This window comes from Micromesistius poutassou (genome assembly GCF_964030765.1).
Source record: "Micromesistius poutassou genome assembly, chromosome: 1".
NCBI lineage: Eukaryota > Metazoa > Chordata > Actinopteri > Gadiformes > Gadidae > Micromesistius > Micromesistius poutassou.
Genome location: NC_140271.1, coordinates 1,924,085 through 1,951,220, shown reverse-complemented (window position 1 = coordinate 1,951,220; position 27,136 = coordinate 1,924,085). Strand labels below are relative to the sequence as shown.

At 43.1% G+C, this 27,136-nt stretch overlaps 1 protein-coding gene across 1 annotated transcript; it reads right to left on the bottom strand.

The window, feature by feature from the left end:
• Nucleotides 1-409: 409 nt before the first annotated feature.
• csf2rb (colony stimulating factor 2 receptor subunit beta) lies at nucleotides 410-14,088 on the bottom strand. Its single transcript, XM_084488710.1, is given in 16 exon segments — nucleotides 410-1,019; nucleotides 1,398-1,566; nucleotides 1,930-2,015; nucleotides 2,118-2,184; nucleotides 2,600-2,699; nucleotides 3,253-3,430; nucleotides 3,840-3,970; nucleotides 5,968-5,982; nucleotides 5,985-6,127; nucleotides 7,884-8,019; nucleotides 8,608-8,770; nucleotides 9,440-9,594; nucleotides 10,079-10,260; nucleotides 11,385-11,517; nucleotides 12,558-12,744; nucleotides 13,975-14,088. Coding segments are annotated over 15 exon segments (2,160 nt in total). The 5' UTR covers nucleotides 12,658-12,744; nucleotides 13,975-14,088; the 3' UTR covers nucleotides 410-617.
• Between the last annotated feature and the right edge of the window lie 13,048 nt (nucleotides 14,089-27,136).

Sequence of the window (27,136 nt, the reverse complement as noted above, 5' to 3'; positions counted from 1 at the left end):
CCCGACTACGATTGACGACATCATTTCCAAACGGGTGTGCAGCCACACGTTGACCTATTGTCAAAGCCCAAACACAGACCTCAGGTCTGAGAGCGTGATCGTACAGGGTCGTTAGGGGTTTGATGTATTTAAGCACATGTATGTGTCCAAGGAATACAAACACATACAATGCATTTGTATATATCTTTCTTATATAGAAATACTGCAAAAACTCTAAAAAGGTTAGGGTTTGTGAACAGATTTTCTCACGTTTGTTTAGATTCAAAATCGTCCTCTTTTCCGCTGTTAAGCTTTCTCTCTCTCTTTACAGCGCCCACAGCAGCATTAATAATCAAGATGTAAAGGTAAATACTTGGGGGGGGCAATGCAAAGTTCAGTGGAAAAAATAAAAAGTATCACTTGATATCACTTGAGCATATTACTCGATTCTAAAATCGGCTAATGCGACGAATAATACCATAAGACATGTACATATTACAAAATCCCTTATCTTTCCTAATTAACCACACTGTGCCCGGATCATGTCAATTACATTAACGGTCTCAAAGCAACAAAAATAAAAAGAGCATAACACTGCATTGTAGCAGCATTGCAATGGCACACCACTTGGGAATAGCTTAAGGAAGAATGCAGTATCCAGAGGGCTGAACAGTGTCCCCATGGGGAGCAGTCGGGAACTGCATCAGACAGTAAGGCGGCGGGTCACCATTGCTATGGCCCTGCAGGAGTACTGTGTCGCTCTGCTCTTCTCCATTCAAGCCTTGTCCAGCCCTTTCAGAACCATCTACCTTTGTTGTGTGGTAGTTGTTGCTGTTGTTGCCGTGAGTAATGAGCTCCTCGGTGGACCTGGACAGGCCAGGATTGGGTAGAAAGACGTAATCATCTCTGGAACGAAAGACGGTCGGAGCGAATGGTTCCGGGAGGACAGCAGTCAGCTGAGAATCAAAACCAGAGGGGCCGTCCTTGTCTTTGACTTCCTGTTGGTCGGCCACCGAAACCTGGGGTGATTCCGGTGTACCCTGCAATATAAAGGCTCGTGTTCACTAAATCCTGTTTATGTTTCGAGTTTCAAATGCGTCTTCATATGCAAACTGAGCATCGGTTGTGAATGGCAAGGACATGTCACTATTGTTGAATTTGAAAGCAATAAGTAGGCCTACAATTAATTGCACAAATTACTTACCTCGTTTTCTGATTGCCCTAGCTACTCTGCTCTCTATCTGTTTTTTTATTTTTATTTACTTGGTTGTACTCGGTTGTTCAGCCTCATCTTGTCAGTCATATCGGAATAAAAATATTTAGTCCGTCTGCTAACGGACTAAATATCTCCAGTGACCATTCTCTCCTCCATTCTCATGGCTCTGACACGCCAGAGAGAGACAGCTCGAACTCCTCACCTTACAGATGATGTAGGGGCCGTTGAAGCTGAGAGCTGATGTGTCCGAGCAGGCGATGCGGTTGCCAGAGTTAGGCGAGGGCAGGCGATCGCAGTCCAAACAGCCTTCATCCTCAGAGAAGGACATATGCCATTTCTGTTTCTTGTCCAGTGTAGCTTCAGAAGAACAACTGGACCCATTTAAGAAAACAAAGAGATATTTACATTCTCTTGTGCATTAACAAAGCATTTTGAATAATGTAATTCATGTAATTCAGTTCACAATGTCATGTTCACAAATTAGAAACACATTGAGACAAATCCATTATTACACAATATATTTGTTAATATGTAAATATTACTAATGATAACCAAAGCGACTTCTAGCTAACCCTTTGGTTCAGATGCATTTCATCCATGAGCAGCCATGGGTCAGGGCATCTTACTCAAGGATGCTGTAAGGTTAGGCTTTGGACATTGGGGGGGATCAAACCCGGTACCTTCATACCACATCATATAACATTTGTTTTGCTTTAGGAGAGCAGATATTTTACCTGGAAGAGAAGCTGTCAAGGTGATTGACCCTACAGATGTCCGTGATCTCCTCCTCCAGTATAACAGGAAGGGGGCAGGAAAGATTCTGTGAAGAGATCATTTTCACAACCGACAGTTCAGACAACTTTCAACCTTCTTCCCTCCAAATGATGGAAACTGATTATCCCTGGACATCACATTGCATCACCTTGCTCTCTACAAAGAGTTTACTCTTGTTTGGAGAAGGGCCAGACTCTAACCACGCCAACACTTTCCTGTTGAATCACATGACATAAGCACTTTGCATTACCATAGGTGAACAGAACAGAACAGATTACACTGGACAGATTACAGGAACTGTAATACACACACACACACACACACACATACATCAAGGACTGTTTCTCACACACACATCGATTTAACTAGTGCACTAATAGATGAACTGCAGAACAGTTGAATTGGCAATGAAGGAACTTTGTATTGTTGTAAAGGTAAAGGCTAACTACTTTCACCTTCCCTTTCGTTTCAAATAAGAGTTTTGACCGCCTCAGGTAGATAACCTTCCAAGGACTGATGCGTCCACCAAAACATATTAAACCAAGCAAATGAAGTGAAACGGATTGAAAAAAATGAGGCAGGCAGCCGGAACGAATAAAGAAGAGTGAAAGGAGTAACGGTGGGGCTGACCTTCGACCAGCTTGTATGCCGAAGAAGAGGGCAAGGCAGAGCAGAGCTGCCAGTACACAGAGTCCGACGTAGAGGAGGGTCTCTGGAGACCAGGCAGACCCTTGCAGAAGAAACATGATGAAACATCTGCATGAGATGACTACACATAACAATGATGAAGATGACGAGGATGATGATGATGAGGATGATGATGGAACTACAGATGATGAGTGCTATCAAGTTGACATGGCGACGACTTTAAAAGCACTGCCGATCATCCACCAAAACATGGCCAACCAATCACAAGATCAATAATATTACCGCAAAAACAGTAGTAACCATGATCAGCGCCACAATGTGCTAAGCTTCAAAGGTTTCACAAAGAACAAGAAGATGAACTTGCATCATGAAGGATGCGCCTTTGTGTGTGTGCGTGTGTGTGTGTGTGTGTGTGTGTGTGTGTATTTCTATGTGTGTGTGCATGAGTGTTTGTGTTTATGTATCTGTGTGTGTGGTTATGCATGTTTATGTGGTTGTGTGTCTATATGTATCTGTGTGTGTGGTTATGCATGTTTATGTGGTTGTGTGTCTATATGAATGTGTGTGTGCGTGCATGCGTGCGTGCGTGCGTGCGTGCGTGTGCGTGTGCGTGTGTGTGTGTGTGTGTGTTCCACCTGTATGTGAGGACCACTCCTCTGGTTGGGTCCATTCAGAGGGGGGCCCTGTGAAGTAGCTTCCCTCAGGGTGCAGGGCCCTCACCTGGACTTTGTAGCGCTGGGAAGGCTTCAGGGAGGCCCCTGTGATGGTCAGGGATGTTAACCCTTCCGCTAGTTGCTGGAGGTGAGTGGCCTCCTGAGATAGAACCAAACAATGTCCAGGACAATTAAACTAGAATCTTCAACCATAACAGAAGCATCTATATATATGACAACATTATACTCTGTTGTTATCTTCTTCTATTATATTCTCTATTATTTTTGAAGATTTAGAATATAATAAATAAGCTAGTGTTTGGGTGTCTCACAGATGCCTCACAGAGGCTGAAGACATTTGGGATCAAACACAGAAGCTTTCAGCTGGGAGTTGAATACCTCATGCCTGTCCCTGCTCTGACAATGTTCTATGGACTTTTGGTGAGGGTCTAATATTAAAATAAAAACAATTATTCAGATGTTCTTAAGCCCCACCCAAAATCACCTTTAACTTTAACTTTAAGAAACTGCATGATCCAACGTTCTTCGGTGCAAAGCGCTTGGCATACCTCATTAAGTGGGTTCGTACTGTACTGGACCTCATACATCAGGCTGAGGTCTGAGGGAGATTTCTCCCATTTAACGATCCAGTTCCCTCCTTTCTCTGTCACTCTGACCGCCACTGGGGGATTTGGGCGGACTGCAAGAGAAAATAAAGGTTTCTTGTCAGAGATACTTACGTTCTGCACATGGCAAAATGCGTCACACACTTTGATGACCACTGCTTCCCATCTCGCAATAAATAAAAAATATATATATACAAAAGATAGCAACAGATAAATTGAATATAGTCTCTAAAGGATGAAAAAGCGCAACCCAGATTTTCATCCAGAGGAGTTAAGTGTCCAAACCATAATACATATAGTTATTATCAATGTGTGTGTATGAATATGATTTCTATGTGGTATAAAATTGCAGGAAGGCAACACTGACAGGAATGCAGTGGCGTTATCTCACCACTAGATAGAGACATGGTCACACAGTCCAGTTCCAGATATATAATCATTAAATTCCCCTCTCTCTCTCTCTCTCTCTCTCTCTCTCTCTCTCTCTCTCTCTCTCTCTCTCTCTCTCTCTCTCTCTCTCTCTCTCTCTCTCTCTCTCTCTCTCTCTCTCTCTCTCTCTCTCAAATTCAAATTCAAAGTGCTTTATTAGCATGACTGTTTGAGTACAGTATTGCCAAAGCAATATTCAAGTTGAACAATAATAATTGTATAAATAACAGATTTGTAATAAAATAACAGATTAAGCAACAATATAATAATAATAATAATAATAACAATAAGCAATGTGAATATACGTTAGTATCATAGAAAATAAAAATAAGGATAAAGAACAAGGTTTTAAACAAAGTCACACTGAATCTCTCAGGTTATGACACTTTAGGACATATTGTGCTGCCAGGGCAGCAGACGGACCTTCACCAAGAAGAATTGACATTTTGTCCTTATGTTCCATGTCTGCAAAATTTGGAATATACATTTGTAATTTGGTGAAGTATATCTGTCTTAAAATGTCATATTTTTTACAATGTAAAAGGAAGTGCTCCTCTGTCTCAACCTTCTCTGCCAGACATTGACCACATATTCTGTGTTCTCTGGGCAGCCAGGTCTTTCTGTGCCTGCCTGTTTCCACTGCCAGGTTGTGGTCACTGAGCCTGTACTTGGTCAGGATTTGCCTCTGCTTCACATCTCTGACAGAGAGGAGATAGTCTGCTAATTTGTAATTTCTGTTTAGGATCCGATAGGAATTCATTCTACTTTGGTTTGAGATTTGGTTTGTCCAATGTTCCAAATAGTCTTCTTTTGCTTCATTAATTATTTTGTTGACTCTAATTGGTGTTTTGGAGGCAGTGCTGGACTGAGCTTGATGTGTGTTAGTTAGCTTCATCACCAGCTGTCAAAGGGGACTCTTGTCAGGGTTCAGTTCCTGGGTTTCTTGTGCTTCAAAATGAATTGTATTTTTGGGACTAGATTTTAAGTGCATCCAGAATTTTAGTGCTTGTTTTTGTATAGGTATAAGCCAATGGGTAACGACCTAATTCTGCCCTACATGCGTTGTTTGGTGTTTTTGTTTGGACTTTCAATATGGACCGGCAGAATTCAGCATGTAGGGCCTCTATTGGATGCTTATCCCATGTAGTGAAGTCATGTGCACTGAGTGGACCCCAGACCTCACTTCCATACAGCGCGATAGGCTGTATTATATTATCGAATAATTTGCACCAGATTGAAATAGGTATGTTTATGTTGTAAAATTTAGATTTGATTGCATAAAGGGCTCTACGGGCTTTTTCTTTGAGTGCATTCACTGCCATGTTGAAACTCTCTCTCTCTCTCTCTCTCTCTCTCTCTCTCCTCACTCTCTCTCTCCTCTCTCTCTCTCTCATCTCTCTCTCTCTCTCTCTCTCTCTCTCTCTCTCTCTCTCTCTCTCTCTCTCTCTTTGTGACTTGTTTTTATGTGTTTATGGATGGAAACGGATACAATCCATCTGTTTATTGGATAAAACTGCAGAAGAGAATACGAATATTGTCGTCGGAAAAGGTTTTAAATAATAAGAAAAAAAAACATGATTACTCTGGCCTTGTCCTATGACATCTATTGTCTTGTTTATCGATATTGTGACATTACGCTTACTATTTCGGTGGGCATGAATGACTTTGCGTTGAGCTCCGGGATGAGTTCCAGCATTAGGTGTTCCGGATTAGAGGAGGTCAGGGAGCAGCTGTACCTCAACAGTGCCTCACTGTGACGGGAGATGGGAGTGACCTCCTTGTGAACACAGCACCTCTTGGCGCTAAATAGAAACAACAGCGGAAATGACAGAGAAGAAGAAACAAGAGGTGGTAGATATTAATGATAACATACATGGGTTGTTCTGTCTGTCAGACCGTGCGTCTGTTGTCTATCGTTGTTGTTGTTGGCGCACTAACCAGACAGGTAAATAGAATGTTGTGCAGTTGTATGATCGGCCTAAATTATTGGCATATGTCAGTGTTTAATCCAAAGAATGGCGGTGTATCTATGTTTAAATTTGTATGCACAGGGTTAGCATATCATCTCTGAATGCATTAGTGTATGTATGCAGGCGTGTATGTATGTATGTATGCATGCACGTTTGTATGCATGTATGTATGTAGGCATGAACGTGTGTGTGTGTGTATATGTGTGTGCGGGTGTGTGTTTGTGTGCGCGTGCATGCATTTATGTACCAGGGTCGGCACTCTGAATTTACAGAGTTTCAACAATGTTCTTCTCTTGCCGCCACAAATAATGTTTCTGGGGAATTTTGGATATTGGGTAATAACTTAATTTTCTCTGTTGCGTCATATACAAAAATGCAATGACTACAATCAAGGAAAAACACAAAACGCTTTGTAAATAGCAAAATACAGAAGTTACCTCCCTTTTTAAAAACCCATCATCTCATGTGTGCTGCAATTCTACTTTCTTCATGATACAAATGCCCCAAGCCCCCGTTCATCCTCCCCCATGTACACGTACACATGTACAGGTGTATCTACTTGGCACCAACATGGTACGCATGTCTTGTATGTGTTTTGTCGTGTTCCCTGACCGCCGGCCCGAGGTAGCCCTGGGGGAGGCGGCGGTCCACGGGGCACAGGGCCCAGCTGCACCTCGTTATCCACCGTCAATTACCCCATACCTGCAGGGACACACCTGCGCCCGACCGGCAATCAACAGCTGCCCTTTGAGGAACACGGCGCCGGGGCAGCCAGAGGAGAGGCGGGGGGGGCGGTGGGCAGGAGGGGGGGTGGGGATGGGGGGGGACTGATGAGAGTGGCTTGACCCTGTCTGGCCGTCTGCGCGCCAGACAGACTGCACCGCCATGTGATTGAAGTGCTGCACCTTGTTCTCCTGCTGTCCCTGTCTGTGGTTGTACCCGGGTGTGTTGGGGTCGGGGTGGGGGTGCTACACAGAGGACAGGTTGTAAGAGTCCAGGTTTTTTTTTTTTTTCATTTTTTCTTTTTGGGGGATGGGGGCCTTTCTTTGAGCTGGTTCTCCATTGTGTTTTATTCCAAACTGGTACTGGGACCCGGGGTTTGTGTGTGTGTTTGTGTGTGTGTGTGTGTGTGTGTGTGTGTGTGTGTGTGTGTGTGTGTGTGTGTGTGTGTGTGCGCACAAGTGTGTATGTGCTCATTTAAGTTTATGTTGCAGTTTGCCACTTTATATTTTATTTTTACATTTTATATTTTTATTTAGCAGATGCTTTTATCCATTGTAATTAACCGTGAGTTCGGATGCACGCTATTAAGGAGCAGCTATGGGGATGTTATACCATGTCGAACAAAAATGTAGGTTGAATTGAAACCCAGAACCTTTCGTCTGGAACTCGAATACAACTAGCTATGACACTATCCTGCTTATATGTGTGTGTATGCAAGGAAGGACACACAGATCAACAGAACAGAAAAGAAAACTCACACCTCCCCACACACACACACACACACACACACACACACACACACACACACACACACACACACACACACACACACACACACACACACACACACACACAAAGGCCTTACATGGTGTGTTGATGCTTGTGTTGGCATTCCACATGGTAGGTCATAAAGCGAGCCCGCTCCTTCCTCAGCTCCCAGCTGCACGTCACTTTCTCCTCCCCGTCTAGCACGCACTGCATGCTGGGAGTCTGGTCTACGGCTACCAAAGTAACATAGGGATGGATTGGGCGAGAGAGAGAGTGAGATAGGGAGAGAGAGCGGGAGAGAGATATTATGGGCTTAAACACAAATAAATGAAGCATGATCACATTGGTAAAGGGACATCTCAAGTTGTTTTCCTAACGTCTGTGGGCGGACAAGGAAGAGAGGACGATAGGGTGACAAACAAGGAACTCTGAGTCTAAGAATACTTACGGCTAAAAATAGACGAAAACCATCAGAGCAAATATGGGACAAATGTTTGACAAGAAAACTATATGTTAAATATGTATTTCTGCCGAAAAGTATTTGGGGTTATTCCAATGATGATAACGCGAACACACACAACACAAACACAATTTGGTTAACAACTACTTAAATCAAGCAATGGGAAGATGCTAAAGACAAAGCTATAGTTTGAACTAAATATAAATTCATTGTATTACAAACGGTATACCTAGTCACACACATCCTTAACACGTACTCATAAACATGATTGAACGTTCTACAAATAATGTTAGATAATATCAGTAAACACAAGTTGGAATGTAGAGATGATGTGGCATTCCAGCGCTCTCTGATCGCTGACCTTCCTTAGTCTTCCACGTCACTAGGGGGCTCCACTCGCTCCAGAGCCCGCTGGTCAACCACATCGCCCTCACCCGGGCTTCGTACCAGCAACCTGGGTGAACTACCGGATGATCCAGATGCTCATTCCACAGTTTCAGATGGGTTTCCCTCAACATCTTACTCTGAGAGAGAGAAAGGAAGAGAGAGAGAGGGAGAGGTTTTTTTTAAGAAGCAGTAGTGTCCCCTTTTTCTACCTTTTCACAAGCATGCCTTTTCAACTGGGTTAACTGAGTCACATATGGATGTAGAGAGAGACGGAAAAGGAGCTAGTGAGTAGGCCCAGGTTCAATCCTGCTAAAAGGCTTGTATTGTTGTATAGATTAAATATTGTTGTGTCACGCAGTAGCATTCCTTTTTTATTATTATTATTTTTTTTACCATTCATTTTTTATTCTTGATATATTGTTTTGGTGCAGTTAAGAGAAAATCTGATGGTCCTCAATAACAAATTTTGACAAGAATGTCTTGAATATTTCAGCTATAATGTATGTAGCTTCTTTAGTTCTTCAGTAGTTTTAGAGGTATTGATGGCCTTTAGTTTTCACAATGTTCTTTGACACACAGTAGCATTCAATTAATTTAGCTTGCAATCAATTTGATTGTGAACTTATATAAGTACATTTATTAAACAAACATATTAGAATAATGATGGAAGAAATAGTGACCTGTAAGGGTTTATGTGTCTGTAGAGAACTTATATGAACATTATTACTTTTATTCATTTGTTTTTGTATGTGTATTTGCATGTATTTTTGGGAGAGTGATGGTGTTTACAGTGATGCAATGCCTACTTCCCACGTGTCTTGGCCCTCTATCCTGTAGCTCAGCTGGTAGGCGAGATTGTGGCTGAGACGAGATGGGACTGGGTAGGGGCTGGACCACTGGATCAGCCGGTCTCCTTTCTCCGAAATACGGACAGACAGATCCACCGGTGGATGCACTCTCACTGTTCAAACACAATTAAAGACGTCATCTCATGAATCTCATCAATGACATTGATTTCAAAGGTGTGCCATTATTAAGGGGCAGGTCTTGGGTTAGGAGGCATCTGACTCAAAGACCCTTGTCAGTTTACAGGCTATGGTGTGTGCATTGGGGATTGAACCCAGTACCTTTCACCTGGGTTTTGGTCCCCCATAGCCACTACACCTAAATCCTGCCCCCACATCCCCATAAGATGATTTTGAAAAGTGGCCACCATTATGAACCATGACCAAAGCCACCTAATTGATCTTTAAGATGCCTTTACTCTAACGATGGCAACACAGATAGGGAAATTGTAATATACCTTATCATTACCTAATTTATCTCAATGCATTATTTCCCCTAGTTGTCAAAGTTCCCCCCAAAGACGACAGAAGGTTTTCCCGCCCAACTAACAGACAGGGTAATGAGGTAACTATTGTGTGTCATTAATGAGAAGTTCTCACGTTGCCGGGACAGGTCCAGACTGCGGTGTGAAGAGCTACAGGAAGTGGCTATTGGGGGTTTGAAGAAGAACGTGTGGTTGATTGCGATAGCAAAAAGGGAAGTGTTGAATCGGCATTGCATCAACCGGCGCCGGTCCTGGTGAGGGGCGGGTGGTCCATCGAGGGGCTCACACATCGACTCCCTGCAGCAACAGGGACATCAAGTCAGATTCATCATCGATTGCTGATAATTTATTTGAGATGGATAATTATTTCGGAATTAAAAAAATATATATATACTGTATATCTAGATATTTTCATCTCTCTTTTTCTCTATCTATCTCTCTCCATCTCTCTCTCCCTATCCCTCACTATCTCTCTCTCTCTCTTTTTTTAGAAAGAATTCCTATGCATTTCTTTATCAGCATGTAGTTCCTCGGGATGGATGCCCTCCCCTGTAGGATGGACCGACTGTACATGAGTAACACAACAAATAATGATAGAGGAAATGAAAAGTGGAAACACTCTAATCTGGAAGACGACTGCTGCTGATCTGAGCAGTTCGAGAATGGAGAAGTTACAATGCAAAGTAGTTTCTGCTTTCACAATAACACATCAGAATAAGTAGATAAAGAAAGAAAGAAATATGCCACGAAGAAGGCTGTTCCTTCCTTTTGTCGACGTCAGACTTCTTTAGTGTGTAGCAGCTGAACTCATGACAGAGAGAAAGAAAGCGTTTTTTTGTCTCTTTGGATTCCTTACTTACTTTCAAATCTGTCCTATCAAAACCTAAACTATCTTGTATTCATCATCCTCTCCCTCCCTTTCTCCCTTACTAGCTGTTGCTACCAATGGCATTGGCAGTGACATCTCTAACTCCATCGCTTCATCCCTCCCTCCCCCTGTCCTTTTTATATTATTTTCTCTCTCTCACTCTCTCTCTCTCTTTCAAGTTAAGTACATTTTAATTGTATGCTCCTTAATCACAGTTAGTCTCAAAGCTGTATTCTTTCTTTTCAATATTCTTTGACACCCCCCAACCCTAGTCCCCAAAAGTGCAAATTAAAACTCCTCACGAAGGAAGAAACCTTGAGAAATAACGTAGAGTTAGGGATCCCTCCTTCAATGGATGGTTAGAAGTGCAGCAGGTGCCATCATTGAAATGTACAATATATTAAATATAATATAATAATCTCTCTCTCTCTCTCTCTCTCTCTCTCTCTCTCTCGCTCTCTCACTCTCTCGCTCTCTCTCGCTCTCTCTCTCTCTCTCTCTCTCTCTCTCTCTCTCTCCTTCTCTCTCGCTCTCTCTCTCGCTCTCTCTCTACCTGTTGCCATAGGGATTCCAGTTCCAGAGTTCCAGGGGCATATTTTCCTGTGTGCTCAGCTCCTCCCTCCACTGGCAGTTGACTTTGGATTTGTAGTCATTGTAGCACAGAAGGGACTCCAACTCAGGTGACACTGACGGGGAGAACAAGGAGGAAGGCGGCGATAAATGTTAATATTTAGTATTTATTACAGGGCTAGAAATGAACACCTTATCGGAGTTGAATAGTTGATTTTACTATTTTTAGTTTCATCTTTTTGAGCTCCTTTATACTCTGTATTATCTTCCTGTTTATTGTCATACCCTTGACAATGTGATATTGGAGTGTTAGAAGATTGTTCCAAGAAAAACAAGCATCATCATCACATATGCTAAGATCAGGTTGAACAGGATTATCAGGTAAAGATCCAACAAGAAAATTCAAGAGAAGAGGCATGAGAATGGAAAAAGCGATATGGTTTAGGTCAGGTTATGGTTTGACCACACTCACAGTCACACCCGTTAACCCTCAAACCCTAACGTTGAGCCTCACCATCACACCTAACCCCCTTCAGCGGTCAACCCATGATGAGCTTTTAGTATCCACATTGCCAGCATTGCAAATGTTTTCCTATCCAGTCGAGCCCTGTAGGCTTAGTGCAGCCTAATGTTAAAAATTGCCTTGGTGTAGCGGACACCTCAGATTCTCTATCAGTTCACGATGACCCATTGACGCGCATCCAATCAGAATACAGCTTTATTTGACCTTCTACAGCCAACAGAATCAAAGAGGCAACCGCTTTCTTTTTTTTTTTTGCTTTATTCTGAAAGCTCAACCTAGCGTCTATTGTTGACTGTTAACCCTTCAACATGTATCGTAGCTAACCCCAAACCTTACAACCCTACCACTCACCCTAAACCTCCTAACCCTAACACCCTAACCCTGAATCCTTTCCAATTTCAAACTTAGCCCCCAATCTCTTAAATCTAACACTAACCTAACTCTGTATCCCTAAACCCTCAACCTAACACTCTATCCCCTAAAACCCTAATTCTAACTACCACCATAACCTTCAAACCTAGAGCCCTGAACCAGACTCTCTAACCCTTACCTCACCTTACCCTTCAATGAAAGCCCTATGAGAGTTTGAGACTGAAGTAGACTGGAAGTTTGTGCTGTTTGAACAAGGCTTACCACCATGGAAGCTGCTCTCATAGAGAGCACAGTTATCTGGACCAGAGCAGAAAACCAGGAGTGGGAGAACAGCACAGGAAACAGCCCAACTGGGATACATGATTCCTGGGGAACGTCAGACGGGCAGAGCCCCTGGTCTGGATTGGCCCTTTTTATCCCAAGGTCTTTTTCTGTTGTTAATTCATACCTGTTGTAAGAGAGAGAGAGAGAGAGAGAGAGAGAGAGAGACACACACACACACACAGAGACAGAGAGACAGAGAGACAGACTTAATTAAAGGACACATATTACTGTAATGTCGTGAGAGTCATGACATGTAAGGGAGTGCGTATTGAGTCATGGCACTTCCCTTCTTGAGAACCAAGGATGTAGCCGGATTATCGGCCACATCCGGTGACCTGTTGTCCCTCCCTTAAATCTCACATCGATCCAATGGCTGTGAAGAAAGCAGCGGAGGCTGTTGTCCCGGGGCTAGACTTCCAATTTTCCAAGAAATTGGGAGTCACCACTAAGTCACAACAAGCTATGCAGATTTAGGCGGAATAAGTTAGAAACTACCACAAAGAAATTCAACAACAAAGACTTGGAAACTACTATAAATGGGTGAAGCTGCTGCAAGGCCGTTGTCAAAGAATTATTTTCTTCAGTGTCCCCGATTAAGAAAGACATATCAAAATTTGAGACTATACCTCCGCATTGGTAAATGTCCCACACAAACATAACCTTCTCCCACATTTGGTTTGTTGGGATGTGGTCTCCCTGTTTACATGTCTTGACGTATTTTGTAAACTGCAATTCCCCACATACTGGGGTTCTGCAACGGTAGTTTTGAGTTGACGTATATTTGCTTTGCAACAATCATTTCAACAATTGGCAAAATTTCTAAAAGTCTTATATGTCATTGTAATGAGATCCATGGCTACATGCCACCTAGGTGGCTGCCACACTACACCCAGGTGGCTTTGACTGAGCTCCTCCATAACAAGGAAGGACACGGGGTGGTGATGTTCGAACCACCAAGGGTCAGTATAATACACAGAGCAGGAGGTGTACCATGCTACCATACTGGGTTGTGTGTGGTGATGGCTGGTTTAACCTCTGCACACTGATTTCTCATTGCGCAGGTGTGCAGCCCCACCCAGCCCCAGAGTCCAATCAGTCTGACTGACAGGTGAGGCTGCTTAAACCAACCATCATCCACACACACTCCCTTAGTCATATTAGTTGCCCTCGTTTGTCATTTCGAATTCAGCTCATAAATAGAAGAAAACACACATTGAATAGTTTGCTTTTTGGTCAGCTTAAATCCTTGAAAAAAAAAACACAGATGTTACAAAAAGATCTGTATGCCAAATTGAAATCATATTAATCTGTCAACTAAAGAAACAAAAGCGTCAATATTCAAATGGATACCCACCTTAAATTATGAGGCAATATATTTGCCTGTGGCGTCTATGTCCTCTTCCATCTGACGGTCTCTGTCTATTATGACTTCTTATGGTAAAAAGCGTATGTTAGGGCTTGCCAATACTGAACACTTCAAGAGTCAAGTCAAGGTTCCTCTTTTCTGTCCTGGGTAGGCTAAACGTGAAAATGTGGGCTTGCCTGCTAGTTCAGAAATGTTGAAATGTCACAACAGTGCTGTCAGCTTGTTCTGATTGGCTGTTCAGTTAATAACTAAATTCTGCCAGGACATATCATTAAAGGGTTAGTTCAGGGTTAGCTCCCCAACGCAACTTAACACACCAGTTACTATACTATTTTGTTCCGAATAACTGTTTGTTCCTGTGTGAGGCTGTGCCCAATGATACTGGTCACCCAGACGATGAAGTATCGGAATAAGAAACGGTTATTCAGGATGTATTGGGGTGTTTGACTTCCAGTCAAAAGGTCAACAGTCTGTAGGCCTGCTTGATCAAGACGGCCTAACCCCCACCTGCCCCTCAATGACAGCATCTTGAAATGTTTCAGAGTAAATTGCTTTGGATAAAAACGTCTGCTCGAATGACTAAATAGTAAAATAGTAAATAATACTCTGCCTGATCTAATACTTATGATAAGAGCTATATTTGGTGTTAGATCTCAAACCAGTTGACAAAGATGTTATCTACAGCTGTGTTCCTGTTTCCTCTGTGTGTCATAAATGGTCCACCGCTCAGCATTTCAAGAGAAGCCCTTGGGAATCGCAGGCATTTACACACGTGCCTAGAGTATGCAGTGCACCCGTGTCAACTTCCTCACACAACTCTACTGGGAATTAGAATGGATCACAAAAACACCTAAAAACAGATGCATGAAATGCTAGTTAGTCTTTGATTGTTTAATTCGCTGTTAAACAGCTTTACAGTTTAACTTCTGTCAAATAGGCTCCAGAAAATACACAGTGGCACACACACACAGACACACAAACACACACCCACATGTGCACACACTCACACACACATATACATACCATACACACAAAAACACACACATACACACACATATATACACACACTGGGTCTGCATATTAATTTACTTTTTCCACCGAAAAAATGGTTATACTCAGTTGTAGGCTTAATTTGATGAGGTTTGAATGTTTATCACAGCATTATAATGAGTCCCTTGAAATTATATCACTTATATAATCCTCTGAAAACACAGTTCACATGCTCTCCCTACTGCCTCCTAGTGGCATAAAAATTAACAAAGGAAACTTAAACCTGATCTTTATTGTATATTAGATAATACATATATAAATAAATAATGAAAGACAAACAGTCAACGGCTTGGGCCAAGGTCCATAAATTAAAAGTGTAAATTTGGCCACATTTGACTAGAATTGAAAGGACCTGATTAAAAAAGCAGCAATGCCAAGAGCCGACGGTCAGTCATCAGCCAGCGATGGATTGGACGTCGTCCAATAACACAACAGCAGTACACTCTGCCTTTGGCCCCTCTTCCTATTTAAATTAGTTTTGTTTATCTATTTTGGGGAAGAGTGGAATATAAATAACTAGAGATGACATCAATCTCAGAGACAGGGTCCTTCTCACATCTCCCTATGCTCATTCCCTCACCTCACCCTCACTTCCTCCCTTATCACCCCCACACCCCCCCCCCCCCTCACCCTGACTCACCCCTTCACCGCCCTGGCTCTATTCAGATATTTAAAGGAAAATTGTCAACAATTGCCGAGCGCCGTCTAGTTGGTTGATGAGCACTTGTCTGCATGCACTCACACCACCACACACACCACTGCCGCATGCACTCAAGGTACTGTGAAACACTTTGGATGGAAGCGGTCACCAAATTATATATACTTAAACAATTTGACGAATGTTGAAGAGTTGCTTGAAGTACATTTTTAAAAGGTGTTATTAATAAAGCTATTTCTATGTAAGACATAAAGCTAAGCAAATCAGTTGGCACGCCGGGCACAGGGAACTGCCAAGAACCGTGGCACATTTCTAAGTCATTAAATCCAGAATAACACAGCAATCTCGAATTTAGATTTGATATCATTTGTGTTTGAGCAAATATAAACGCTTCAAATTCTTTGTGTTCGATAGCAATTACAGGTTTTTGAATACAAAACAAAACAATCCACCTGCCGATTTTTATCGTAGATAGGGCGATGTTTGGGCCCCGATGTCAGTTATCGGTGAATGAGGTAACACAACGGTGATTGAGCCCATGGCCCACTGATGCAAGCTCTTGCATTTGCAGCATACAGAATGTTATGAACTGGGTGTTGGTGGCAACATTCCCACCATGGATTCAAATCACAAGCGGTGCACCAAAGAAAAATCCATGGTTACGACATTTGCCTTGCTTGGACAGCCCAAGAGGATAGGACAAAGTAACTGGACAAATCATCATCTACATCTACGGACCAATCAGCAGTACATACCCCCTATTCCCCCTTGTACCATTCAAGTCACAATGAGCTATTATCCGAGACTAACGAGCAAGTAATGTAAATGAATGGCATTAATTGAGAGTGGGAGAAAAGGAGAGGGAGAACATTTTTTGCAGAGGAGATAAAGATATAGATGGACATAAAGAGAGAGAGCAAAAAAAAGAGGAGGAGGGGGAGAGAGAGGGAGAGAGAGGGAGACCACAATTCAAAAAAAAGGAGGGATGAGGGAAGCAAGGAAGGCTGAAGGGAAAAGGAAGGCAAAGTCAATTAATGGGTTTATTATTGAGAACGGCAGGCCTGTCCAGTCGAGATACATTAGAGTAATTATAAAGTGGTTGTGGTTCTAATCCAAGCAGAGTGCTCCGAGCTGATAAACAGCTGAGGAAGACCAAGCTAAGTTACACCACCACCCACGAAATGAGCCCCCCTCCCACATCGAAACACTTTAAAAAAGAAGCATTCACATTTTTCTTAATCATGCCTGGCGGTGTTTTGTAGAGAAATCGCATTGTGCCACATTATGTTATCTTATATTGATCATTTCCATCTTTTTGTTTGTCTCGAGGCATTCAAGATACAACGTGGGAAACAAATGCAGATCATACAAAACCGAGCAGGGAAATTAATTCAGACATTTGTTTCACAAGTACAGGATATCAGTGCTCTCCTTGTGCTAAACGCCTCCTGGGAGGCAGAACAGGTGAGGCCTCAGAGTCTGGATGAGACTGAGAAGAAAAAACGAAACAAATTGTGTGACGTCTGAGTGATGTTTTAGTGCTTTTTTGTGTCAGTAATCAGACCGTGTCGGTTCGCCATAATGTGGAAGTGGCAGCACCGCAATCAGCTGGAACCAGCATTGGAGAAAAAGCTCCTGTCTATCCAACTATCCATCCATCTGTCCCCTCTATTCAAAGCGACTGACAGTGGATTCAGATATAGGTCATTAATGAGCAGGTAGGGCTTAAGCATCATTCTCAAGGATGTCCTTTAATTCACTTCATAGATAAATTTCGTTATCACAAATAAATAGCCTAACATCAACCGACCAATTCGCAAATATGCGTATTCGTCTGGAACCTCAGCTCTTTTTGGATTTCCAAGGGAATTTATTAATGGTGACCAAAACAGTATCAGGATGAAATAGTGAGTTTCAGTGCCCTCTACGTATTCAAATACCAGATTTGCACTATTGTGTCAAATTAACCTTTTAAAGTGTAAGGTTGTCTTCAGGCAAACTGTGGACATTAATCTTAGAGTCAAACACCCTAGCCACTTCAATATCAGCCCAGAATAAGATACTATTCATAGAATAATTAAGATATGAGGGTTACGAGAGCTGTCTATTTTTACACTTCTCATCACATGTTCATACGCCTAACTCAATGGTCCCATTATTTCCTACTTGACTTTAAGGAGAAAATCAAAGCTCTAAGATCCAGTATAATTCCATCCGCTCCTTCATCTACATGGCTCTCTTTAGACTCTCCCCTTCCACTCTTTTTTTAAATGGCCGTACTCTCCCATGTGCGTCCATCCCCTGCCCTCTGGATGTCTTGCTTCCAAGAGGGGTTCATCTGTAGTTTTACGTCTCTGTACAATTAACAAAATACCTTGTTGCTGGTCCACAGTTTTTTAAACTGCCGGTGTCCAACCTCATCTGAAGAAACCTGGTTTGGATTTATTGCCTTAAAAAATGCGGACTAATCTCCATACTACTCTATTACTAAGACAATTTACACTACTACTACTACTTGTACTACTGCTACTAGAACCACTAGTACTACTTTTCTGCAAAAATCCTAAGACGTTTTGCTGCACATGATAGAAGCAGTTTGAAAGGACTCTGGACTTTGCCATTCCGGTTGATTACTCCCATCAACCAGAATAGCATCCTTTCAAGCAGCTTCTTTTATAAATGCTACACCGTACACAAATGGTAGGTCAGTTTGAAAAGAGTCACTGCTACAGACTAGAACCTGGCAAGGCCCTGATATGCTGCTGCTAGAATTAAGTGCAGTCTTTGATACAACCGACCATGTCTTTTTAACAAGCCGTTTTGAGCACTGGGTTGGAATTTCTGACCTTTGGCCCTTGGTTCATTTACCTCGTACTCTTTATCTCCAATAAAGGTTTGTTGTTACAGTTCCTCTAATGTGTGGTATCACTTAGGGTTCAGTTATTGGTCCTTTACTTTTCTCACACCATATACAGAGCCTACTGCTGTTAGGACACAAACAGACACACACAGTTCAACCGAGAGATGCGTGGATTGAGTAATTGGCCCGCTTGACCCAAATATAACTGCCTGTGTAGGCGGTTGCAGATAAGCCTTTTTTCTGTATTTATAATATTCAGGTGATTGCGGGAGGGTAAGTTCAAATCAGCTTATTCCTTTTAGTACATTATCAGTTATTATGTTGTAGAAAGCCTACAATGAAAAAAATAAATACATAAAGTCAAACAGGTACTATGCATTTTGTTGTTTGGTTCATTAATCCAAATGCATTACTGATAATAGGCTGAATGTTTATGCTGAAAATGGTTGGCAAATTAGGCAAATTCTCAGTTTAAATAACAGCTTGAAATGATGGCTGTCCACAATTGTCCTTCATATGAAACAGAATTATTAATAAGAAAGCAATTGTAGCACATGCAATGCAGCAACACACAAAGCTATAACTATTAATTCTCAACTAATAATAAAGTAGCCTAATTTGTAGCATAGGCCTACATTTCATTAACATCATGGCTTTTGATTCATCAGTTGAAAAAAAGTCATAGTTTAGGCTATGGTTAACAACTACTTTTGTTTTAGCTTTAAAAAAATGTTTACAACCGGCGGTTTGAGTAGCAATATGTGGATTCAGGAGAGAATACCTTAATCAAGCATCATTGGTGCAACACCAACTTTCACCGGCATAACAAGATATTTATGTTTTACAAGTTGGCTGTATATCTGAAATGAAAGACTGGGTGGCATCCAATTTTTTTCAATTAGCTAATGTCTTCTGTTGCTGAAAGACACTTATATACTGTAAATTCATTCCAATTTCATGTCTTACTTTCTTTAAAGGCCCTTGCGTCGTAGATTCATTAAAAGTTTAACCTTGTCCCACTATGCAAAGAGGGACAAGGTTACAGGAACAGAGGGACAAAAAATATGGATTCAATAGGAGTATGCCATGTAAAACTGTATCCACCTGGTACCTTTAGCTATGCAATGATGCACAATCGTCTCTGCAGCTAGACACAAACACATTAAAGGACCGCGCTCCCAACACACACATACCAATAACAGTTTTTAAATGCCTTTTCCCAGCAAAGTCCACTACACAGCTCTATGCATCCCAGCCACATCCTCATACACATGTGAACGGGGCATCTCCTGCTTAACCTCTCTGAGAGACTACTCACAATGTCATCATCTCCTCTATTCAATTCCTTCTCCCTTTCATTGCTTTTCATCTAACCCTCCTCCTCCTCCTCCTCCTCCTCCTCCTCCTCCTCCTCCTCCTCCTCACAAGCCATTCACAGCTGAGTGCTGCGTGTTCTTACCTGGGGGCAGTGGTCTGGGTCCCCTTCTGTCTGTCTTTCCTTCTGTGTGTCTTAGGGCATCCTCTCTCTCTTTCTCCCTCTCTCTCTCTCTCTCTCTCTCTCTCTCTCTCTCTTCTCCACTTCACTCTTTCATTATCTCAATGAACCCTCTTAGAAAGCCATTGGGCTCTTGTTCTGCCTGTGCAGAGGTCCCTCTTCACACTCAATCAACCCTTTCTCTCCCCCCCACACACTCCAGTTCCTCTTCAATCCTTTCTCTCCCCCCCCCCCCCCCCCCCACACACACTCCAGTTCCTCTTCAATCCTTTCTCCCCCTTACTAGAACTCCTCCTCAACCTCTTCGTGGCTCTGGGTGACACAAAAAAAACACTAAGACTAAGCTGCTAAACTAAGGCGCTTGTAAAGCTAGTACAGTGTGTGTGTGTGTGTGTGTGTGTGTGTGTGTGTATGTGTGTGTGTGTGTGTGTGTGTGTGCGTGTTTATAATATAAACACACACACACACACACACACTGCACACACATTATGTGTGTGCAAACACATTATGTGTGTGCAGTGAGCGTGCGTAGACATGCATGTGTGCAAGTGCTTGTTTGTGTTTGAGGAGTGTGCGGTTACATGTGTGTTTGTGTGTGTGTGTGTGTGTGTGTGTGTGTGTGTGTGTGTGTGTGTGTGTGTGTGTGTGTGTGTGTGTCTATTTGTGTGCACATGGCGGAGCTCCACACAATCCAAGGAGGCTCTGTGAGGCTCTCTCTCCACCTGAAATCCCAGACTGACAGCAGAGGTTGAGCTCGGAGGTACATGCTGCACACTCAGCACTGAGGAGCAGCAGAAACAGCAGAGAGGTGTGGGAGGAGTCGACTCAATGTGTTGAAGACCACGAACAACATGGTCAGAGTCGTAGTGGCCTTCAGATGGGGCTCTCTCCTCTGCTGGGCTAATGTGTTTCTGATTGTATGTGTGATTTGCGATGTTTGATTGTAGTTCGTGGGTTTTGCGTTGAATAAACGACACTTGAGTATTGAGCTTTCGAAGAGCGGTCTGTTTTGTTATGGGGATTTTGAATCTCTTGTCCAGTGTAGTAGGGGAAATTAACACGATGGGAAATAAACTGCACTAATCAAAAGCCTGTGTGGTTTCATACGAACGATAATTTATTCAGTGTGTCCAATTTTAACTGGAAATCCATTTCAACCAATTTAAAATATGCCAGACCCTTATCTAATTAAAGGTAATCTAGTATGTGGTCACCAAAGGTCCAGTGTGTAGAATTTATAACCAACTGGAGAGGTTGCAGTTTGCCTAGCCCTATAATTATCGCTATCTGTTATATGTATTGATCGTTCATCTTCAAAGCAACTTTCCCTCAAAGAGTGATTAATTTATAGTGATTTATAAAAATAAACGAACAGGGAAACAACCTCAAAAAAAACATCTTGAAAGCATTGATGCATAAAAAAATGCACACACAGCTTCTCGGACACTTATAGTATAACACCATGTGTGTGTTGATATGGGGAGCTCCTTCTGGCCAGTGATTCATTCTGAGGCCATGTCCAACACTTAAAGCTTAACGCCTCGGTGTGTGGTCTATTTCATGTACCAAATCACTCATTATAACACTCCTACACAACAATGGTACTTTATACGAAGCAAAAATTTGCTGTAGCCATGGAAATAACATAACAATAGCCCCCCTCCTTCCTACAATTATTTGCCCTTTTTTTGTTTTACGCATACTCTCCAGATCCTTTTGTCTGTTCTGGTCTACTCTAGGAACATTACAGTGCAATATAACATGCTGCTTGGAAGAGAACCCGCTCTCTTTGTAGATGTAAAGGCTCTTCCATAGATAACAAAACACAAGTCCTTTTTTCATGGGGTTCTACACCAATTAGAACATTCAATGAATATAATATACAATTTCTGCCAAGTGCGTTTTGCTAGATGCCACTCAATTCTACACAGTGCAGCTTTCACATTCAGCTTCTTAAACCTTTGCATTGTCTTAGCTATGCATTGCCAAAGCCGTTCTATGATGTGGTATTGGGATGGGAATCCCTCCGTATAAGTGACTGCTGCCACAGAGAGTGAGATTAAAATGGATAGTCTTTATTGTTCCACCTGGGAACCGTTTGTCCTGTGCTTTTAAACACCCTCTGAGTGGTGCTGGGCAGCCACACTTGAGCGCTGCAGGACCAACCACACGTCTTTATTTAGTCGTTTTCTCGTTTAGCAGGTGCTTTAATCCAAAGCCATTTACAGGTGTGGTGGAGAACAATGAAAGCACAAAATCAATATTGGAAGAATGTGTTTGAGTGCTGTGTGACCAAGTTTCTAGAGAAAACAAAAACTGGACAGAGTGCACAGTGGCCATACAAATCGAAAAGAAAAGGTTTCTAGAATATTTATTTTTGGCATGTCTAGTGCATATTAGAAGAAGTAACTACCCTGATCACACACAGGATTTTGACTTGATGGGGGTGGTGGGAGGAAATAAAAGAACAGTGGAAATCCTCGTAAACACATGGGGAGTAACTAAACACCATACAGAATCCCACACCAGGGACTCCTTCGATGCTGCAGTCTGAACCACAAACCACAGCAAGCTTCTTTGTTATGTTTAGGTGCAATGTCACACCTCTCTTATAGGAAACAGCTGGGTATTGGCTGATCTCCAAGCATCTTGTTTGATCTCCAAGAGACCAAACAAGTGGGGTTGAGCTATGTTGGGGCTTGCAACAAAAACACATGGCAGATACAGGTCCTGAAGCAAAGCTCTAAGTGTCTACTGGACCAAACACACGGTGGTAGGACTTGAAAATACCCACCCAAAAAAAAGGTATCAAAGACAGTGTGGAGGTGCAGGTAAGTGCTGTCTGCACGGGAGAAATCAGAGGGCGGGGGTGGGGGGGGGGGCTCTCGAGACCTGCTTAAAAGACAAGTGAATTAGCAGTACCTGTCATCAATCAAAACTAATCACCAGTCTTGTCTTTTAAAAAACAGCAGTAGCTGCTGGACACATGGTGGCGCCGCTGGAGCCCAGAAAGCGCAAAACCACCGGCAGCAGTGGTCCTTTGCGGTCAAACTGACAATATTGTGCTTTGGTGTAATTAGGCTGTGCAAATCTTGCTGCCCAAACGAGAACCCACATCTCATCCTCAAAGAACATCTAAAGCATCCCTTCATTCCCACTGCTATCAACACTTCCAACAAAAATATTTTATTCACCTGAAAAACTGTAAAATTGTAATTGAGCCATATCACACCCGGACTCATTCCAATGATTATATGTTACTTCTGTTTTTACTGCTTTCGTGTTTTAATGGCATGAGCGTGAGCCATGTATGTCTTAAGATGATGTTCTATCAAATTACTGAGAGACATTAAAGAAATCTGAAATCTGTAAACACCGCCATGAAGAGAAAAGCCTTCATACAGTGAGTCAAGAAAGTGCTACAAGGTCCTGCATGTCAAGCGTTAAAACACAGATAAACACTCTGTTTAGGTGACTGCAGCTTTCTGCCCACAGAGGGGCCAGGATTCAAGGGCTGCACATGATTTTGTGAAGGTTTAAGGGGGATTTGCATTAAACACTTTTTTTCATTTTTGCTGATGCCTTCTTTATGGTGATCTGCAGGAACCCCGTAGAGATGGAGGACAGAGTTTGCATCCACAAGCAGCCCAGTCAGACACTTTGACCGGAACTAAATTGGAATAGAAGTTTACTTTGGCTTCGCACCATTTACCCGTCGTTGCCGTGGCGATGTCAGTGACCCTTAAGGTGCTTGCACACACTGCCCCGACAAACAAACACCCAAATATACAAGGCATATACAATATGCCAAGCTGCCATCTTGGATTCCCCATGTTCGCCAAGGAACTTGAAGTGATCAGTGAACAAGGTCTAAAAACGTAAAATAACAATAACATAGCACATGTGTGTTATTGTATATCCACTAGCCATACCAACTAGCCTTTTTAAAAAAAATCTGTCAGGATGATTTCCACAATTATTGTAATATACATCTAATAAACGGTCATGGAAAGAATCTGAACGAGATTGTAGCAGTGTTGCCCGAACCCCCGCCACACCTCGCTATTTTGTGTAATTGTACTTCCAAGGTCAAAAACGTCATAGATTCATTCATCTGCACCGTCCATGACATGAGTGGTCTGGCATGGCCACGTGAGAACGCTATGTTATTGGTCCCCAGCTTGGCTATGAAGCCAGGTGGGAAAATAGACCCCAGCCATTAACTCGTCTGCAACGAATAGAAGGACATCGATAAAGCTCACATCATGTGAGCCTGCAATGGAACATAATCTCTGATGCTTCTTTGCACACCTTGATAAGCCTCAATAACCAAATTTGTAATAAACAAAGGATTTCCGCAGTCCATCACTTTAAATCTGCCAACAGTGAACCACCACCGATGTTGATGGCACACTGGCCTGATGTCTGTGTTTGTCGGGGCCGTGTGCAAGCACATTTAGATGATTGGGGGGTTGTGGACCATGCAGCAAAGGACCATCAGGATCCCAGAGGTCTCGCATGACTTCATATCACCAAGCAGCAGCTGGAGAGATGTGAATTAACATGGACCCTCACCTACTACAATGAGCTATTTCCTGCAATAATGTGACTTCACTGTACCGGTAAGCAGTCCTTAGACACCTGGTTAAAGGTCACCGTAGAGTAGACCATTCTTCAACCCAGAAGATGAACTACAGAAGGTGTGTAAAGAAATGCAATGGGGTATGTTGGTTGTAGTTTGTCATGCCATCTACGGGATAAAGGTGCCATCTTAGGTTATATCTTAGGAATGTTTGTGTCTTCCCCCTGTGTGTGTGTGTGTGTGTGTGTGTGTGTGTGTTTCTGAATTGGTGTGTGTGCAGAAGAGTATCTAACTGTATATAGGAAGTGTGTCTGACTGTATATAGGAAGAGTATCTGACTGCATGTAAGACTGGTCTGACTTTATTTAACAAGAGACTGCGCGGCTGACTACATACAGCTCAGATATTCTTTCTCCTTTTCTGTATTTTTGCTTCCATTCACTTAGACTCTTAACATCCCGTCCCCCTCTGCTGCTTGCACACTCCTACTTCCTCACACTGCCTCTTCCATCTCCCTCTTCTAGCCTCCTCTGTAATGGTCTCTCGCTCTTTCGCTCTCCATATCTCTCTTCCTCTCTCTCTCTCCACCATTGCTCTCTCTCTCTCTCTCTCTCTCTCTCTCTCTCTCTCTCTCTCTCTCTCTCTCTCTCTCTCTCTCTCTCTCTCTCTCTCTCTCTCTCTCTCTCTCTCTCTCTCTCTCTCTCTCTCTCTCTCTAGCTCTTTCTCTCCCTATCTCTCTCCCTCTTTCTCTCTCTCCCCTTGCTATCTTTCTCTCGCCGTAACTTTTCTCTGCAGTCCAATCCCTGTGATCCCTCCCTCCCTCTCTCTCTCCCTCCCTCCCTCCCTCGTTTTCATCCCTCCTCCCACCCCCTCCCCCATCCCCCTTATGCTGCTCCTGTTAAACATCACGCTATCCCCTCCTATCCCGGTCCAGCACAACTCCCCACCCCTCTCTCCCCTCCCTCTCCCTCTCCCTTTATCATTCCCTCCCTCTCTCTCTCTCCCCTTCATCTCACCTCCAGCCTGCAAGAGAGCTCCCCTCCTCTTCCTCTCAGAACGCTTTTCTACCTCTCTCTCTCTCATTCTCTATCTTTTCTCTCACACTTCTCTCACTCACTGGACAGACACTCTTCCTCTCTGTCTTTAACGCCACCTCTCTGTTTTTTCAAAACTCTTCGTTCTTTGTTTCTCTTTCCACATCTGCTTTGGTATCCTCTCTCTCTCTCTCTCTCTCTCTCTCTCTCTCACTCTTACTCTCTCGGTCTCTCTCTTCAGTGTCTGTCTATCTCTCTCACTCGTGTCCCACTCCTCGCTCATCTCTTCATCCTCTTGGTTGTCCGAAGCACTCCGGCTCGATCGCCCCCCGCTCTTCTTCATCCTCCAAGGATCCAGCTGAACCTGGGACACGCGCTCTCTCTCTCTGCTTCTTCTGACGCTCTCGGCCCCCCCACCGACAAGAAGGTAAGGAACATGAATGGAGCAGAAGAAGAGAGGAGGGGAGAGGAGGAGGAGGAGGCGGAGGTGGATGATGAAAGTGTAAAAGAGGAGAGGAGAGAGTGTGTGTGCGTGAAAAAAAGAATGAGTGGAGAATCCAAGGAATGAATGAGATGGAGGAAGATGTGTGGAAGGGCTAGTTGAATACAAGGAGCAAGAGAGAGAAAGAGGGAGAGAACGAGAGAGAGAGAGAAAGTGAATGAGAGAGAGGGGTTGAAATGCTGTGTAAAAAAGTAGAGAGAATATAGAGGGGTGCCAGGTGCTGTGTCTATGTGTGACAGTGGTGATGTAGCAGCTGGGGGAAAGTGAATGGGATAACGGAGGCGGAGAGAGAGAGAGGTGCGATGCAGCAGTCTGAATGAATGGCAGGGAGATAGAGAGAGGGAGAGGGAGAGAGAGAGAGAGAGAGAGAGAGAGCGAGAGAGAGAGAGAGAGAGAGACGAAGTATAGAGAGCAAGGGAGAGAGGTAGAGAGAGAGAGGGAAAACAACGACCGGAAAAGATAGACAGAGACAGAACAAAAGAAAGACAGACAGACAGAAAGAGAGATGGAGAGAAGGAGAAGTTGTTAGACGGTACAGTGGAAAAGAAAAAGCCCCATAAGACAATGTGAATAAGAACCACAATCAAATCAGCGGCAGGGGTTGCCGGAATGGCTTTGAATCTGGTGCATTCAAAATAAAAATGTAATAAAAATACAGAGGAGGAATCCAGATGTGTGAAGCTATAGAAAGAGACCGGGGGACAGAGAGGCACACAGCCAGCGGCAGACAGCGGGGAGGGTGAGGGGGGAGGAGGTCTGGGTGCCGTAACAGCTGAGTGCCTGCAGAGCGAGGCAGTGGTGCCTGCCATGAAATCCCATTCACAAACAGGACCTGCTGCAACCCACCATGGCCATTGGCTGCCTTTAGCAGTGCGTGCTGGCATGTGTGTGTGTGTGTGTGTGTGTGTGTGTGTGCGCAAGTGTGTGTGCCAGTGTGTGTATGTGTGTGTTTGTGTGTTTGTGCTTCTT